Source organism: Panthera onca, chromosome B4 (assembly GCF_046562875.1).
Source record: "Panthera onca isolate mPanOnc1 chromosome B4, mPanOnc1 haplotype 2, whole genome shotgun sequence".
NCBI lineage: Eukaryota > Metazoa > Chordata > Mammalia > Carnivora > Felidae > Panthera > Panthera onca.
In genome coordinates, this window is record NC_138345.1 from 5236951 (window position 1) to 5256210 (window position 19260).

General features: G+C 45.7%; 1 protein-coding gene across 1 annotated transcript in view; it reads right to left on the bottom strand.

Moving 5' to 3' along the window:
• Positions 1-9039: 9039 nt before the first annotated feature.
• The window catches only part of IL2RA (interleukin 2 receptor subunit alpha), a 58244-nt gene continuing 48023 nt past the window's right edge, over positions 9040-19260 (bottom strand). The window contains exons 6-8 of the mRNA XM_060659371.3: positions 19072-19143; positions 15920-15986; positions 9040-10882 (exon numbers count right to left, since the gene is read on the bottom strand). Coding sequence (XP_060515354.2) covers positions 10858-10882; positions 15920-15986; positions 19072-19143 — 164 coding nt within the window. The 3' untranslated portion in view covers positions 9040-10857. The remainder of the gene's footprint in view (positions 10883-15919; positions 15987-19071; positions 19144-19260) is intronic.

Here is a 19260-nt window from a genome sequence, read left to right on the forward strand (position 1 = left end):
TTTCTTCTGCTTCCAGTCTACTAGTCTACTATTTATTCCTTGTAGTATATTTCTTTTTTTTTTTTAATGTTTATTTATTTTTGAGAGAGAGATTGACAGAGTGTGAGCAGGGGAAGGGCAGGGAGGGGGAGACACAGAATATGAAGCAAGCTGCAGGCTCTGAGCTGTCGGTACAGAGCCTGATGCTGGGTTCCAACTCCCTAACTGCAAGATCATGACCTGAACTGAAATCAGATGCTCAACCAACTGAGCCACCCAGGTGCTCCCCCTGTAGTATATTTCTAATTTCAGTTATTGTGTTCTTTATTTCTGATTGGTTCTTTTTAATCTCTTTGTTAGGGGTCTCACTGAGGTCCTCCACTCTTTTCTCAAGTTTAGTGAGTATCTTTATGATCATTACTGATGAGGGAATATAAGGCAAGCTGACAGCCCACAAACCGCTACCCCCCAACCCCAGGTGCGGTATTCCTCAGGCTCTGTGGAGGTTGCCCAAGAACAAAGGAAAGGACAGAAATCAAATGATTAAACTGATAATCTCCATCAGTTTATAAATATCTTATCAATAGCCTAATTTCCAGGAACTCCCTACTGTCTTAATATTAATGCTTTGCTTGAAGGAAAAACAACCTTGACAATAGCTAGGGCTCCAGTAATCTGTGAGTCTTTAGCATATGGAAAACCCTTTAAGAAACTTCCTCTTGACTTTACCTCCCCAACTCCATAGTATATAACCACTCACTCTTCACAACCTCAGTGCAGCTCTTTCTGCCCATTAGTCCTGTCCCTGTGCTTTAATAAAATCACCTTTCTTTGCACCAAAGACATCGTCAAGAATTCTTCCTTTGCTATTGGCTCCAAACCACCGCTCCCCCCACCACTCCAAAACCCCATCAATTACTTTAAATTCTTTATCAAACATATCACTCATCTGTGTTTCCTTTAGCTCCTTTGCTGTGATTTTGTCCTGTTCTTTCATTTGGGACATATTTTTCTATCTGCTTCTTTTGTATAACCCTCTATACCTGTGTCTATGTGTTAGAAAGTCAGCTACATATCGTGCTCTTGAAAGTAGTGTCCTTATGAAGAAGAGGTCCTTTAATGCCCTGCAGTGCAGTGTCCCCTGTTCCCCAGAAGCTGGAACTTCAGGGGTGTCTCCCACGTGTGTCGTCCGTGTCCTGCTGTTGTGGCTGAGCCACGTTTGCCTTCAGTCCAGTTGTCTGCAGTGGCTCTCTGCCATTTTGTGGGCAGGGTTTGGTCCCTGTGTTGTTGGTGGGCCAGTCTGGGGCCACCTTGGACTTGAGCTTAGTCAGGCCATCATTTGCCAGAGCCGTGGTAGCCCAGAGCTGCAGGGGTTCTCCCCCTGTCGTCCCAAGAAGCTTTCATTGGTGGGTGGGCTTGCAGTCAGACCAGATGTCTTCCCGGAGCCCACTGCTGGGGCTGCAGTTGAGTTGGTGGGCATGGTTGTCTTCCCCTCTCCCTTGGGCAGGGAGCACCTCGGAGCAGTGCTGGGTCCTGTCTGGGCTGCTTGCACACTACCAGGCCTGTGGTGCCGCTTTGGATGGACTCATGCCAAAAGCGTGTTGTTGGGGGGGTGGTGTGGGTGGATCCACAGAAAAACACAGGTGTGGGCATGTGGTGCCAGCAAGGTCATCACAGATCTAGTCTGCTGTAGGCGGGGGTCTGCAGCACAGGAAAATGCTGCCCAGGCTGGGATGCAGGGGGCAGGTCTGCAAAAGGATGTGGGGGTGGGGCAAGCCGTTGGCAAGCTGAGGGGAGAGTGTTTGGGCTGTGCTATTTCCCACAGGTGTCCCTGTATCTAGGTTAGTGGGGGTGGGGTGGAAATGGTACCCTCCAGCTATTTTTCCTTCTTTTTTGTTTTAATGTTTGTTTTTATTTTTGAGAGAGAGACAGAATGTGAGTGGGGGAGGGGCAGAGAGAGGGAGACACAGAACCCGAAGCAGGCTCCAGGCTCCGAGCTGTCAGCACAGAGCCGGACATGGGGCTTGAACTCACAAACTGCAAGATCATAACCCGAGCCCAAGTCGGATGCTTAACTGACTGAGCCACCCAGGCGCCTAGCTCTTTTATTCTTGGAGAAGTCTTCCAAAGATCCCTGCCTCTTTAAGACATGCTCTAAGATTAGTAAATACATCTCCTTTCCATATGTTTTTCAAACTGCTGCTTCTATGCTGTATCTTAGCAGGGGTATTTGTTGTGCTGTCTCTTTAAGGGCAGGGACTCAGTTTCCTATCACCCTCTGGCTCTTCCAGAGCTGAGCCTGCTGATTTTTAAAGTTCTACATGTTAAGTCCCACTGATTGTAAGAATTCATGAAGTTAGGCTCCTCTGGTTTTCAGAGCCTAATTTTATGGGGATCTGTCTCCCCAGTGCGGGTCCCTCAGGTCTGGGGTGCCTGTGGGGTCTACTCCTCTCCCCTGTCTGCACCCACAGCATCCCTGACTCCTGCAGACAGTCCTGTGGGTCTGGTTGGCTCCTGACCTCGTGTCTGCCCTTCCTACCCTCTTCAGTGTGGACTCTTCTCCACATTTAGCTGTGGACAGCTTGTTGTGCTAGTCTTCGGGGTGTTTTCTGGGTGATTTACACTGACGTGGGTGCTATCTAGGTGTATCCGTGGGATGAGGTGAGCCCAGGATCCTCCTACTCTGCCATCTTCCCCAGAAGTTGGATCCAGATTCTTTTGGTGTTGCCTTGGGCATCGTTTAGAACATACAGGACATGCTGTTACTACGTTAAGCAAGACACTATACTTTGAGGGCATTTTGAAATTTCTGGCAATAGGTTATATTACCTGGGCATTGCAGTGGCCACTCTTAGTATGTACCCAAGTCAGTAGCTAGGGCTCATACCTGAGCTAAGGCATCAGCTTCCTGATTGCCAGGGCGTGTCTGTCATGAACTCGGATGTGAAAAACAGTCAAGATGCCTTAGACTCTTGCAGATGGACCCAAATGTCTTTCCATATACATCCTGGCCCCACAAGGGTTTATTCACGATCACCCACCCCTCTGCTTTCCACTGTCCAAGTCACAGGGTCAGTCCCTTTAGAGCAGCCCACCCAGCTGTCAGTGCAACGGGCCGTGGGTGCAATGGGCCAGGGTTCATGGGTGACCACCAGCCAGACTGCTCTGAGCTCAGCTCCCTGGCCACTGCACTGGCTGCCGTGTGAGAGGGGAGCTCCTGTTCTGTGGGGGCAGCTCAGGTTTCTGTCCCCTTCCAGAGCTGGGACTCAAGTCCCAGGGGCACACTCTCCTGTCTCTGCCACAGCGCCTGACCATATCCTTCCAGAGTCACAGACGCATCTAACTCACAGCAGCCCTGCTCAGGAGCTGCCCACAGCTTTAATCTGTTTTACTAGTTTTGCCTTCTCAAGGTGGCTTGCTACTCTGATCCCATGTCCCACATGTGCCCTCTCTTTGCCAGGCGGTGTAAGGGACAGGAACACTGTGCCTGGTGGGGAAGCAAAGTCCACTAACCCCCCCCCCCCCCCAAATCCCTAGGACAGCCTGCACCTCTCTCATGTTCCCAGAGGCCAGGTAAGCTTGCACCTTATTAATCCCAGCTTTTGGGACAACAGGTGTTTTACCTGGCCAGATGACACCCAAAACCTTACTACAGTGAATGGGCCTTGAATTTTCTGTGGGTTCAATGCTCATCCTCTGTCTCAGAGATGCTCCAGCAAAGCCTGTAGGATGTCCTGCATCAGAGGCAAGTCTTCACTTGGTAACGTTATATATCATCCATGTAATGGGCCCATTTCACTGATGTGGGGAGAATAGGAACAGGTACCCCAGTACTACCCCATGCATATGGATGGGCTGTGCAGGTAGCCTTGGGGGACTGCTGGGAAGGTTTATTATTATATCTCCCACGTGAAGGCAAATCGATCTTAGTTATTAGAAACCTGTCAGGAATGCTTTGCAAGAATGCTTTTTGCCAAAGCGTCAGATAAAACAGTAAGTGTCTGCAAAGGACAAAAGACATACAAATGGCCATGGTTCTAGACCTGGCTGTACTAGGTTATAGATGGTTATAGATCATGGTTATACTAGGACATATCAGAGTTCAGGGAATTTCATACAAATATACCCTAAAGAAAGTTTAGTATCACTTCCTCTTTGACAGAACTTCTCATGAAATTTAACATATAATCAGAAGTGACATAGTTGTAAACAACTTGGCTTTTCCAACAGAGAAGACTTAGTTTCTTAAGTAATCAAAGACCTGATAAAGACAAAACACGGAGTCTTTGTTTCCCAGGTAGGTTACATCAAAGGTAAAGAAAAGCCTTTGTTTACAATTTCTTAAGAAAAGCAAGCCAATAATCAAAGAAAACTTTATCCCTTCAACAGAAAGAAAATTGTGTTTTTCTAATTTTGTACCAGTGTACTTTTGATAGTATAACTCTGTTCTCTTTTTAGCTTACGTAAGTCTATTTTATTCAGAGCTCAGCTAATCATAGCTCGACTACATATAAAACTTCTTTTTCAATATTTCTTTCCCACAGGCCTCCAACTTTCTATATCAGCTTTCGTTCCCAGTCTCTAGCCAATAACCGGGTACCCAATTCCACAGCTAAAGCCTTTTACTGATATCTGTGACCTTTTGGAGGGTGTGCACTGGATTCTGGGAATTCCTACAGTAATCTGCATTTTGAAAAAGCCTCCCTCTCCCTTGGGGCACCTGGGTGGCTCAGTCGGTGAAGCAGCCAATTCTTGATTTCAGCTCAGGTGGTGATTGCGTAGCTCCTGAGTTCAAGCCCTGTGGCGAGCCCCACACCGGGCTCTGCGCTGAGCGCACAGTCTGCTTGGGATTCTCTCTCTCCCTCTCTCTTCCCCTCCCCTGATTGTGTGCTCTTTCTCTCTCTCAAAATAAATAAATAAACTTAACGCCCCCCTTTCTTTTCTTTGGTCTCGGTGAGCAATGTTTTGGTTACCTCTTGGGGTGTTCACATTTCAAAGACAGGACAAGACTTACAACTTTAGGGGACAGAGAAAGAATGTAAATTTTCCCCTGGGTGTTTTGGGGTCATTGCAATTTAAAAATAATTTTCTTTCATATTAGGGGTCAGAAGGCTTGGGGCATTTTATCCATTTTTCTCATCAATTACCATAGCATCCTTCTCTTCACTCTTATCCCTTTCTCCCGGATTTCATCTCTCAGCATCCTACTCAGGCTTTGTCAACAAGTGTCCCGATCTTAATCCAAAGCATCTGGAGCCCTCCTAGCTTTGTAAAAGGGCACTATTATCCTGCTCTCCCACCTTGTCTGCTCACCCCGAAGCCAGTAGGCTAGTGGACACCCGCACATCCTTCCCCGATTGTTCTCGCTTTCTGACTCGAGGTGGGCACTGGTGGCCAGCAGAATTGTCCACGGCAGAGGCCAGCTCACTGCACAGCCTTGCACATCTAGTCTCCACCCAGTGCACTGTGTGCGGTTTGTCAAGCAAGCCCCTGAAAGCAGCCGGTGTTTTCAGGGCACCCCAGCCTCGTGTGGCAGTCCACAAGCACCCGACTCACATGGAGCTCACTGACCAACCCAGGATTTTCCCGCCATGTCTCATTCCCATGACCCATTTCTCCCATTTCCTGGCTGGCTCACCTGTTGCTGGTTTGCAGCCTCTTCTGGTGCTTCTCCAGTGGAATGTGAATCCCGCCTCCAGGCTGGCGGAGGGCAGGAAGAGACTGGAAAGAAAAAGGCAGCCCAGTCCAGGCTGGCAGGTGGCAGTTTGAATAAGCAAGGGAATTTACATATGAGACTTGGCTGGAATGGCAGCAAGACAGGTGGATCTCCACACACACCCACCACATCTGAAGAGTTTATAAAGGAGCCTTAAGTAGGTGCAGATGTTTTCAACACCACATCACAGTCTCAAGGCTGTGTCCTTGGAGCAGCTTCCCAGAGGCAGAAAGGCAAGTAGAATCCACATTCCAAGGACAGAGGAGGGGCTGAGGAGCCTCCAATCACTCGGGTCCAACTTGCAAGTCAACTGGCTTCCTGTCTTCTCAGTGACCTCCCCCCACGCCAGCTCAACACCCCCCCCCCCCCCCCACCCACCCAGTGCAGTTCATTCCAGACCTTACTGCCGCAGCTCAGATAGCGAGTCCCAGTTTCTTCTGGACAACCTAGCACATTGTCAATGGAAGAACGTCAAAGACATCTTTCTACGCCCTTAAAAATTCCTGTGTGCCAGTGCCTCAAATCCGTTGTCCACACTTTTTCTCCCATTCCCATGACTGAGTTTTGACCTGGCTCTTCTGAAGCTTCCTAATGGTACGGCTGATGTGACCGTTGAGGATATTCTTCAATAGAATAATACTTGCTGTGAGCAAAGTCACAAAGAAAAGGGTCAACATCCATTCTCCCTTCTCTTGGTAATGACCTACTTTTCACTCAGGTCTTACTCTTCTGTTCACCCCAAGCAACTCATGAGGGATGTTGATTCTCCTCTTGGTTCTAGAGGTAGGGTACATGGCTCAGGCTAGGGAAATAAGGACCATCTTACGTCCTCTGGCCACAGTGCCGATGTGAGGCCCCACTTGAACCACTCAGACCAGAGAAGCCCTTGGCTTCTTTTCTTGCCCCCCTCAGATGGGCTGGAGCTGCATAATTTCCTTTCCCATGCGGAAGGCTAGAGCAGGTCAGGGTTGGGTATTTCTGTTCCCTCCGGTTGGTTAGGTTCTAGTAAAACCCAAGAAAGTTGGGAGAGTAGTTTCTCCTGAGGACAGGCCTTGGTAAGGTATTTCAAAATGGTTCCTTTCTTCCTTCTCCTGCCAAAAGCGTGAGGGGGCTTTTCTCTGATCTTCACCCTGAGAACCTTGGATGTCTTCTGCAGGTAACACTTATGAAAGGGCGGGCAGGGCTCCAAGGACTTGTCTGCACTGGTCCTCCAACAGTCGTCAGTCTGGCACTAGCCCAGTGTCTGCTCCTGGTACACTGTGATTCACTGTTCCCGCCTCTCTGTTCAATTTGCGGGTAGAGGTTTGGCCAGATTTCAACTGGCTGAGGGGTCTAAGAAGAGTTGCCGATTTTCACTTTGTTCAGGACTTTCTCTTTGGAAGGAGGGAAGTGATGGCTTCCGAGTTCCTTCTAGGTCAGACTGGAAACTGGGAGCCATAATGATTACTTTTAAATAAGAACACATCTGTGTTTCAGGGGTGCCTGGGTGGCTCGGTTGGTTAAACGCCTGACTTTTGATTTCGACTCAGGTCATGATCTCATGGTTTGTGAGTCTGAGCCCTGCATTGGGCTCTGTGCTGACAGCCTGGAGCCTGCTTAGGATTCTCTGTCTCCCTCTCTCTCTGCCCCTCCCCAACTTGTGCTCTTCCCCCTCCCCCCCCCCGGCCAAAAAAGAACACATTTGTGCTTTAAAACCTGGTTACTTGAAAATTATAAGCCAACAACACAACTGATGCAAAGATCTATCACTGTACATGGTCAATAAGTCAGAAAACCCACCACAAGTTACACTGATTATGATGAGCACATTTGGGGGGCCATCAGACACATCCCCTATTTGAAAAGTACTGACAATAATTTAGAATTTAGCTGAAAGAATGCCAATCAAAAACCAAAACCGACCGAAGATGGTCCTAGTAATTCATCAGTAACAGCATTCTTCCTGGAAGCAATGCAAATTTCACATTTTCAATAGAATACTGAGAGTCTTCAGGAAACTTTAGTAATATATTAATTTTAGTTTAAAAAATTCAGGGTCTTGTAAATAACTCACTTAATAGAATATTAGAAAGTAAACCACCATAAAAACTTCACGTAGACCCTGGCCCTCTACTGTGAGCTGAGAACTGTTCTCGGGGGATCATGAATGGAACCAGCGATGAGCAAATATTCTGGTCGCAGGATCTCTTTTTTTGTTTCTTTTAATTGAGGCGAATGAAATTCACATAATCATAAAAAGTGTACCCTTCAGTGGCATTTAGCGTATTCACAGATTGTTGAGTAAAGCATTAGATAATCACTCTCCCCAGCCACAGTTAACTACTAACTTACTTTTTGTCTCCCTGGATCTGCCTACTTGGTCTGGATATATTATATAAAAGGAATTATACAACATGTGACCTTTTGTATCAGGCTTCTTTCACTTAACATAATGTTTCTTTTTTTGTTGTTAAAGTTCATTTTATTTATTTTGAGAGACAAAGAGACAGCGTGAGCGGGGGAGGGGCCGAGAGAGAGGGAGGGAGGGAGAGAATCTCAAGTAGGCTCCACACTGTCAGCGCAAAGCCCAGTGCAGGACTTGATCCCACGAACCATGAGATCATGACCTGAGCCGAAATCAAGAGTCGGACGCTCAACTGACTCAGCCACCTAGGCGCCCCTTATCATAATGTTTCTGAAGCTCACCCACACTGTACCATGTATCAATACTTTATTCCTTTTTATGGCTGAGGAACATCACAGTGTATGGATAGACCACAGTTTGCTTATCCATTTATTATTGGTGGGCACCCGGGTTGTTTCCACCTCTTGGCTATTTGGTTATCATGCTGTTATAAATAGTCACGTACAAATTTCTGCGTGGACATAGGTTTCCATCTCTTGTGGGTATCTGCCCAGGAGTAGAATTGCCGGGTCATGTGGTAACCGTATGTTAAAAGTTTTGAACTACCTAACTAATTTGGAAGTGAATTTTCAAAAGTAAAAAATAAAATAAAATAAAAAGTTTTGAGGAGCTACCAATCTGCTTTCCACAGTGGCTGCACTATTTTACATTTCTGCCAGCCAAGTATGAGGATTCCTGTTTCTCCACATCCTTGTCGACATTTGTTATTCTTTTTGCCTAAAGTCATCTTAGTGGGCATGACGTGGTATCTCAGTGTGATTTTCATTTGCCTTAATGGAATGACCAATGATGATGCACTTGCTAACTATTTGTCAGGACCTTTGTACGTTATTAAAAAACATTGAGGCCCAAAGAGCTTTAACCCATGTCGTTATAGCTAGTGATACCACATTTAGACACTAAAACAATTAAATTTAAAAGATATTATTTATTGGTTCTCTTATAAACAATAGTAATAAGTTCATTATATGTCAACATCAGAGCAATGACATCATCACGTATCATGTAGTTTCTGGAAAACTCCACCATACACTTAGAAGAGAATGAGCATGAAAAAGGTAAATAACATGTTAATTATTATAAAAAAATTGATCTCCTAGATCTCCCTCCCCAAAATGAGTAATGATAATTCAATTTTACTCAAGATAAATAACACTAAAAAAAAGTTTTGTTTTTTTCTGGCCTGGGATTTCTCTCAACTCAGAAAACATGTACTTGGGGGAAGGGAGGATGTAGACACTGAAATCTGGATCATTTTTGTTAGTCATAGAAAGGGCAGAAAATGGTTCTGTAATCTGGCTATGGATTTGCTGATGCCTGCCCACATTTTTAAATAACACTTTTTTGGCCTTTCGTAAATGAAAACTGGATGCTTTATTAACCTTTCATTAATCTCCTTGATCATGTGATTTTTGAGAGTGGGTGGGCATAGAGATTTATAACCCGGTGGTTCTCAAAGTGAGGTCCCCAGACCAGCAGCAGCACCTGGAACTTGTCAGAAGAGGACAGCTTTGGGCCCCGCCCCAGACCTGCTCCTCAGAAACCCGACATGGGCCTTCTGTGGTCCAACAGGGCCTCCAGGTGGTTCTGATTTGCTAACTGATTTGCTAACAGTTTGAGGACAACTGGGGTGACCTTTCCCACGTTACACTCTGTCAGCATGATCTCCCTCCCTGCTTTGCACTTCCTTCTTCTTTCCTTCCGCCCATAAACATTGGATGTTTTAATCCCTTGTCAGTGTTTTTATGACACTGATTTGGAAATGTAGACATTCACACATTATGCATCTGTCTCTAAACATCACATTCATGCAGACCAAATTCAGAGAATCATTTATAACAATCCCACAGAAACTAAATCTTAAAGGGGCGTGTTAGTAATATTCAGGTAGAGCTTTGCCATGGATACAGTTCATCACCTGGGACTTAGATTACCCTTCTTTTCCAGCACACCTCCAGTAAAATCCTTTTAAATACAGAAGCTCCGTGATCCCAAGGGCTCGGTTGCCCTCTGTTGGTGTTACCCAAAGATTACTATGCCATGGCTTCTGTTTAGAAATTCACAATTGAAGAAGGTTCAGTGGAAGGAGGCTAGCTTAGAGAACAGAGCTAAGGACAAAAAGATTCAGAGTTACCGGTTCAGAGTTCTTGGAAGGTGTTCATTATGGAATGTGGCCAGGAGAATGGGCTAATCACCCAGAAGCTGGGACAGGGATCTGCATCAATCAATGGAGAGTCCAATTACATGGGGTAAGGAGAGTGTGTGTGTGTGTGTGTGTCTGTGTGTGTGTGTGCATGTGTGCATGTGTGTGTGTGTGTGTGTGTGTGTGTGTGTGTGTCTATTTATATTCTATGCTAGGGTTTTCCTTGGGATTTCTAAACTGGGAAGTATGGATGAAATGAACATGAAGCTACTTTTCTTTAACCTGTATATGGTATGGAGAGAGTCCCCTGGTGCTCAAGCTTCAATGAACATGTAGACGTGAAAATAAGACCTAGAGTTCTGGTTGTCCCTCCCTGTTCCTCCAATGACCTTAGAATTGCTGCCCAGAAGCAGGTCGAGTTCACTCATTGGCACTAGAGAGCTGGCTTTGTAATGAGGTTGCAGGTGCCTGGGGCTCTGGCATGTGGCTTCCGAGTTTTCCAAAGCCCAGGAGATCTCACAGGAGATGCGTCTTGGGTGAGTGTTCAACTTCTTTGATTTTGCTTGTGCTCCGTGATTTCTGAGGTGTTCTTGGCTTCTTAGCACTCCTGGTTTTCTAGATTGTTCTTCTACTCTTCCTCCTGTGGTGATATAGCTATGTCACAGTCATAGGTGTAATACTGCACCAAGAAAAATGTGATCCCCACCCTAAGCCGACATGGGTAGAGCATTCAACATAAGTCCCCGTTGACCTGCTAACTTAAAGTTCCACCCCCAGATCCTGTTACCTTCCCACATTTCAGATCCTGAAATCCGACCTCAAGGCCTCTCCATGCCTCTGGAAGCCCAGACCGGCTGCCCCATGGTCCTTACAGCATGGTAGTTCCATCATTGTTTGGTGAGCAGATCTGAGAAACAGCCCAGGGGAACACTTCCATTCCCTTGTCAGCCAGAGCTGGGCAGTTACAGGTGCTGAGGCTGAGTGGGTCTCAGAGAATGGACTCCAGGATGGGGTCTGCTTTGCTGCGGACCCCCAAGGGGTGTCCTGCTCTTTGTATTTCATCCTGGTGTATAGTGGCTAAGGGTCCCATTGTCACACTCAAAAACCTGGGGTCATCCCTGGGCCATCTGTCTTCCTTAACCCTCATTTCCAGCCACCTGGAAAATCCTGGTAATTCGATCCCCTTATATATTTCTTGATTCTTTTCCTCCTTTTTAACAGGTGCCCACTGACCTAGCTCATGTTCACATTGTCTCTCGTGTGGATTTATTCCATCATACCATAATCAAGCTGCCACCATGATTACTTGCTCCCTTAAATCTAGCCTATCTTGTAGACAGACTGTTCAAAGGGCCAGTGCTACCATTTTCCCCATAGGTAAAGCTGCTGTGGCTCTCTGTTGGCCCCAGGATAGGGTCCGAGCCCTTCAGTCTGACCCGATCTTCCACGACGTGGTCACTGTCCATCTGTAACAGCACCACACGCCTCGCATCCTGGTGTTCAGAACTGCTCAACTTCTCCTGGACGTTGTCATGCCCTTTCACCTCGCCTTACCTGTCCCCACGCTCCCCCTGCCTGGTATCCATCTCCTGCCTTTCTTCATCTGGCCATAGGCACCATCAACTCTAAAAACCTTGCTGGCACCCCCATGTAGGGTCAAGTGTCCTTTCTCTTTGTTCCTATAACATCTCACTCTTGGGCTTTAAGAAAATGTATTTGAGGGGCGCCTGGGTGGCTCAGTCTGTTGAGCATCTGACTTCGGCTCAGTTCATGATCTCACAGTCCGTGAATTCGAAGCCCCGAGTAAGGCTCTGTGCTGACAGCTCAGAGCCTGGAGCATGCTTCAGATTCTGTGTTTCCCTCTCTCTCTCTGCCCCTACCGCACTCACGCTCTCTCTCTCTGTCTGTCTGTCTGTGTCTCTCTCTCTGTCAAAAATAAATAAACATTAAAAAATTAAAAAAAAAAGAAATTGTATTTGAAATCTGTATTTGCCCCCCTCTTCTCCTCTACTAGTCTGTAAGCTCCTTAGAGTGGGGGCCATTTGTATTCACCTTTGGGCCCCGAGGAAGTGCTTGGCACAGAGCGGATATTCTTGTAATAGTTTTTTTTCTAATTGAGATAGGATTGACATGTAACATTGTGTAAGTTTAGAGTGTAGAACATGTTTGTATATTTTAATATGTCGTATTTATATATTGCAACATGATTACCACCATAGTTAGCAGACGCCTCCATCGTGTCACATAATTATCATTCCTTTTCTGCAGTGAGAACATCTAAGATCTAGTCTCTTAGCAGCTTTGAAGTATATAATACAGTATTGTTGACTGTAATCTCTATGCTGTGCGCTTGATCCCCAGAACTTACTCCTCTTCTAATTGCAAGTTTATGCCCTTTCACCAGCATCTATATACGAGATATTCTATAATTATTTTTTGAGCTATATGGAGGACAGTAGGTGCAGAAAAGGGATAATAATAGTAACTAACTGTGCTGAGTCTCATGAATTGAAAACTCCTAGTTTCTATGTTTTGCATCTGTGTTATGCAATAGAGTAGCCACAGTAAACACTATTAAACACTTGACATGTGGCTAGTGTAACTGATGAACTGAATTTTAATTATATTTAATCTATTTGAGTCTAAACTTAAATATCCACGTATGGCCGGTGGCTACTGTATAGGACAGTACAGTCCTAGACTTTCACCAGCCCTTACTTAGTCCACAGGAACATCTGACTAGTGCCTACCTCGCTCACAGCTCCCATGGAGCAAGGATGTGGGCATGGGGTGCTGGTGAATGATTAACAAGCAGCACTCTGGAAAAGTTGGCCTATTTCCATGGTGTAAATAGTCCCACCACGCCCTGTTTCGAGCTACCAACGCGACATAACTGAATACGGAGTTGGGAAGAGAGGTGCGGTAACACACCGTCTTGTTGCATAATTCCTCGATACAGACACGATAGGTGTAAATAACTCTGAGAACAAACCAACTCGTAGAATAATTAGAAAGTGGTTAATTTAGAGTGCTTATTAACTTCGTTTTTAATATAACTTATTCAGTTATGTCTATGTACTTACTTTTTTATAATGGCTCTGTTTAAAGACAGTTCACAGAATTCCTGAAAATGTAGCTTCTGGCTGTCAGGAGCCAGTGTAAGCCAGATCTTATCACTGGCTCCTAGTAATTAATCCAAAAAAGTAAAAATAGTCAAATGTAGGATTTCTTGTGGCCACAAGAGGGCACCATCAGATGAAATTAGAGTCTAGGAGGGATTTTTTTTTTTTTTTTTTTTTTTTTTTTTTTTTTTTTTTTTTTTGCACTAGCTCTCTGGCAGAAGGCTCAGTTTGAGGAATGAGTTTGAGTCTCCTGGAAGACTAATTCTGGGAGAGCTTGTGGAAATTCATCTAGATTCAGGCTGTTCGTTACTTTACAACGTAAATTCCAAACCTTTACCATTCCCAAATAGCGTCATCACTTTGTGTCTGAAGGCTTTTAATACCTAAGCTCCTAAATGAAAGGTCCTTGCTGGGTTTCAAGTCTTGTCAGCAAGGGGAGGCAAGGATCTACCACATGTCGAGCTCCTATAGTGTACTGGGTACTTGACATGCTTCATGCCACACGATCCTAAAAGAACGCCTTAGGAATCAGCTAACACCATAGAGAAGCTGGTCGACAGCCAGGTATATGAGCAACTCCCAATATAATAACCCGAGGGGGCTTGCCCTCTGCATCCCAGTAATTTGCACCTTTTTAATTCACGCGAGGACCATCGGGAGTATATTGTGGGCCTGATGACCAATATGACAGCAAACGAAATCTGCTGGCCTTTCTCTGCCTGGGCCTCTATGGGATCTAAGAGCTCTGGGTTTTGGGGGGGTGAATCTGTGTCTTCTCAGGGTCTTGCTGGGGAATTTATATCAAGGTTGGTTAGAGTGCACCCTTGGGGGGTGGTGCTTTAGGGATGCCCTAAATAGTCAGGAGAGTAACATAGTAGGTCTAACACTCCACTGTCGAAAGCGAGGGAGAAACGGGCCTTTTTGTTTGTGTGTGGAATGAATTCACTCTCTTGATGCTTGATAGTGTCTGTCTACGCAGTGGTTCTCCAAGTTTGGTGCCTGGAAGAGAAGCGTCAATCTTGCCTGGGAATTTTTTTAGAAATGTCAGTTTTCAGGCCCCACTTCAGACCTGCTGAATCAGAAACTCTGGGGGGTGGGGCCTGCTAGCCCATGTTTTAATAAGCCCTCCAGGAGATTCTTGTTTTTTTCTAATGTTTTTTTTTTTTATGTTTACTTATTTTTGAGAGACAGAGCGTGAGTGGGGGAGGGGCAGAGAGAGAGGGACACAGGATCCGAAGCAGGTTCCGGGCTCCGAGCTGTCAGCACAGAGACCGACACGGGGCTCACGAACCGTGAGATCGAGACCTGATCTGAAGTCGGACCCCTAACCGACTGAGCCACCCAGGTGCCCCACCCTCCAGGAGATTCTGATTAACAAGTCCACCCAAGTTTGAGAACCACTGGCCTAGCACAGAGTGGTCAAAACGGGATCAGGGGTGCCGGGGTGGCTCAGCTCGTTAAGCGTCCGTATCTTGATTTCGGCTCAGGTCATGACCCCAAGGTTGTGGGATCGAGCCCTGCATCAGACTCTGCACTGACAGTGTGGAGCCTGCTGGAGATTCTCTCTCCCTTTGCCCCTTCCCAGCTTGTGCTCTCTCCCTCTCTCTCTCTCTCTCTCTCAAAATAAATAAATAAACATTAAAAGAAACTGGCTGCATAGGTATTCATTGGCTCTGAGGAGCTTTAAAACAGAAGCAGTATCTCAGGCAAATCTACAGAGCTGGAAAGTAGGTTTGTGGTTTCCAGGGCACCGGGGAAATGGGGAATTGTGCGGTACAGGGTTTCTCTTTGGGGTGACGGAAATGTCTAATGTGTAATGAGATAGTGGTATATACACAGCATTGCTAAAAACCGCTGAATTGTGCACTTTAAAATGGTTACAATGATGTGTTTTATCTCAACTGGAAAAAAAAAAAAGTACTAATATCTTGGCCCCCCTCTTAGAGCTTCTGGGTGGAGACCAAGCATTGGTGTCCGAAAAACATCTCTCCTGGTTGTTCTAACCTGCAGCCACGGTTGAAAATTAAGGCCACACATGGTGCCATCCCAGTGGAGGGGGCTGCGGTGTGAGCATCTGCCCCAGGCAGAGGGGGCGCGCAGAGAGGAGAGCTCAGGTGGATGTGCCCACTGGTCTCCTTGTAGCCCAGTGATGGGGGCAGAAGTGTCTGGGGCTCTACGCTCAGGTTGCGGTTTTGGCCTTTGCCGCGCAACCCTGCTCGCGTGCCCTGATGGGTTGGCCTGTAGCTGTATGGAAGGTTCTGAGGGGTGGGTCGTGGGGACATTCATAAGAGAAGCGGGAAGCCCGGCACACGGTAGGCGCTCAGCCCGTGCCAGCGCCCTTTCCTTTCCCGTGTCCTCGCTTTCGTTCTTGGTGATCGATTCTGTGGGGATGTGTGCTGGCGGGGTCTCTCTCTACTGCCCCCTCCCCGGGCTGCTGCTGGCTAGTAGGAGAATGGGGTGGGCTGGGGGGCGAGGGGATCTCTGCCCACGCACGCTGCCCACACCGGCTTCACCCGCTAGCCGGGACAGGGGCTTCGTGACAGTGCGGGACTCACCATCTCCGCTGCCAGGTGAGCCCGCTCAGAAGGACGATACTGATCAGCAGGAGGACGCAGCCGGCCACTGTCAACAGAGAAGCAGTTCAGCAAAGGCGCTGGGCGAGGGCGCAGAGCATTCTGAGGCGCCCCCCCTCCCCCCCCCCCCACAACGAGCGAGGGTTTCCCGAGGAGGAGAGCCTTCCCCGGTAGCTCCCGCGGGACATGGGATCCTGGGAGGCTCAGGGACTGGGAGGGGGGCAGTGGGGAGCTGGGAAAGGGCATGGAGCCTTGCTTCCAGGGGCTTGGTTCTTTCTGGGGGGAGTGAAGGGACAGGCACTCTCTTCAGAAAGCTTCAGAGGCCTCAGTTAAGGAGGCCATGAGTGAGGGCTGCCATGAGTGAAAGAAACGTCAAAATACAAGGATAAATGATAAACACATAAGCATCTCTTGAAAGTATTCATATTTCCCAAATGCTGCTTTTCTTCCTTCCTTCCTTCCTTCCTTCCTTCCTTCCTTCCTTCCTTCCTTCCTACCTGCTTGCTTATCTATCTATCTACTTGCTTATCTACCTACCTACCTACCTACCTACCTATGTACCTACCTACCTACTTGCTTATCTATCTATCTATCTATCTATCTATCTATCTACCTACCTACCTACCTACCTACCTGTCTACCTACTTGCTTATCTATCTATCTATCTATCTATCTATCTATCTATCTATCTACCTACCTACCTTCTTGTTTATCTATCTATCTATCTATCTATCTATCTATCTATCTATCTATCTACCTACCTACCTACCTGTTTACCTGTCTACCTACTTGCTTATCTATCTATCTATCTATCTATCTATCTATCTATCTATCTATCTATCTATCTTCTTGTTTATCTATCTATCTATCTATCTATCTATCTATCTATCTATCTACCTACCTACCTACCTACCTACCTACCTACCTACCTGTTTACCTGTCTACCTACTTGCTTATCTATCTATCTATCTATCTATCTATCTATCTATCTATCCACCTACCTATCCACCTACCTACCTACCTATCTACCTACGTATCTATCTATCTATCTATCTATCTATCTATCTATCTATCTATCTACCTACCTACCTACCTGTTTACCTGTCTACCTACTTGCTTATCTATCTATCTATCTATCTATCTATCTATCTATCTATCTATCCACCTACCTATCCACCTACCTACCTACTTATCTACCTACGTATCTATCTATCTATCTATCTATCTATCTACCTACCTACCTACCTACCTATCTACCTATCTACTTACCTACTTTATCTATCTATCTATCTATCTATCTATCTATCTATCTATCTGCTTATCTATCTATCTACCTACCTACCTACCTACCTATCTACCTATCTACTTACCTACTTTATCTATCTATCTATCTATCTATCTATCTATCTACTTGCTATCTATCTATCTATCTATCTATCTATCATCTACCTACCTACCTACCTACCTGTCTACCTGTCTACCTACTTGCTTATCTATCTATCTATCTATCTATCTATCTATCTATCTATCCACCTACCTATCCACCTACCTACCTACCTATCTACCTACGTATCTATCTATCTATCTACCTACCTACCTACCTATCTACCTATCTACTTACCTACTTTATCTATCTATCTATCTATCTATCTATCTATCTATCTATCTATCTACTTGCTTATCTATCTATCCATCTATCTATCTATCTATCTATCTATCTATCTATCTATCTATCTATCTACTTGCTTATCTATCCATCTATCTATCTATCTATCTATCTATCTATCTATCTATCTATCTACCTACCTACCTACCTACCTGTCTACCTGTCTACCTACTTGCTTATCTATCTATCTATCTATCTATCTATCTATCTATCTATCTATCTATCTTCTTGTTTATCTATCTACCTACCTACCTACCTACCTACCTACCTACCTACCTGTTTACCTGTCTACCTACTTGCTTATCTATCTATCTATCTATCTATCTATCTATCTATCTATCCACCTACCTATCCACCTACCTACCTACCTACCTATCTACCTACGTATCTATCTATCTATCTATCTATCTATCTATCTATCTATCTACATACCTACCTACCTATCTATCTACTTACCTACTTTATCTATCTATCTATCTATCTATCTATCTATCTATCTATCTACTTGCTTATCTATCTATCCATCCATCTATCTATCTATCTACCTACCTACCTGCTTGTTTATCTATCTATCTACCTACCTACCTACCTATCTATCTGCCTACCCATCAAACCATCAGTCTTAGATGTGCCTGACACAGTCTAGTTTTCTTTTTCTCCTCCAAGCTCTATTGGTATATACCAGACATGTAACCCCGTGTACATTTAAGGTGTACAAAGTATGGATCTGATGTGAGTCCATATTACAAAATGATTACCACCATAGTAGTAACTACCACCTGCACCATGCCTCATAACTACTGTTTCTTTTTTGTGGTGAGAACACTTAAGATTTACTCTTTTAGCAAATTCGAGTATACAACACAGTATTGTTAACCATAATCACCATGCTGTATGTTAGATCCCCAGAACTTATTCATCTTCTAATGGAAAATTTGTGCTCCTTGACCAACATCTCCCCGTTTCCCTCACCCCTACCGTTGCCCCAGTCCCTGCAACCACCACTCAGCTCTCTGTTTCTATGAGCTTGGGTGTTTTTTCCTCCTTCAAAGCCTGTTTTTCTCTCCTACCAGGAAACAATTGTACTGTTTATGGAAGGTTTGGGGTTTTTTTTTTTTTGTCTCTTTGCATGCTTATACTGCATCTCTTCCCCTCACCTCCCTCACCTCCCCCCTGTCCTTCCCCCCCCCCCCCCCCCAGGCCACAGTATATTTTATCATTTAGGATCTGTTCAGGAGGAACTTCTGGGGGCTGGTTGGGACTTCACACCCAGCTTACTCTAACTGATTACCGCGAGTTTATGCTGTTAGTATCTGGATTAGTCTTTTCCCCGTATAACTACTATACAGCGTAAGGAGGGGGTCATTTTAAACTAACCAACCAAACCCACCAGACCAACCAAGCAACATATCCCACAGTCTCTGTTTGGGGTGTGTTTTGTCAACAGCAGAAGGGACCCCCTACCCACCTGCTATCTGATACTCGGTTGTGAATACGAATGACTCCGTGGTCATAGCTGCTTCCGTATGTTTCTGGAAATCTGTGCAGAAGGGAGAGGAGGAAGTGTTCAGTTTGTGCTGACGATCAGACGGCACAAGCTGGGGAGTGTCAGGATCTCTCAGTGAGCGGGAACCCCAGAGGCTGGTGGAAGGGGTGT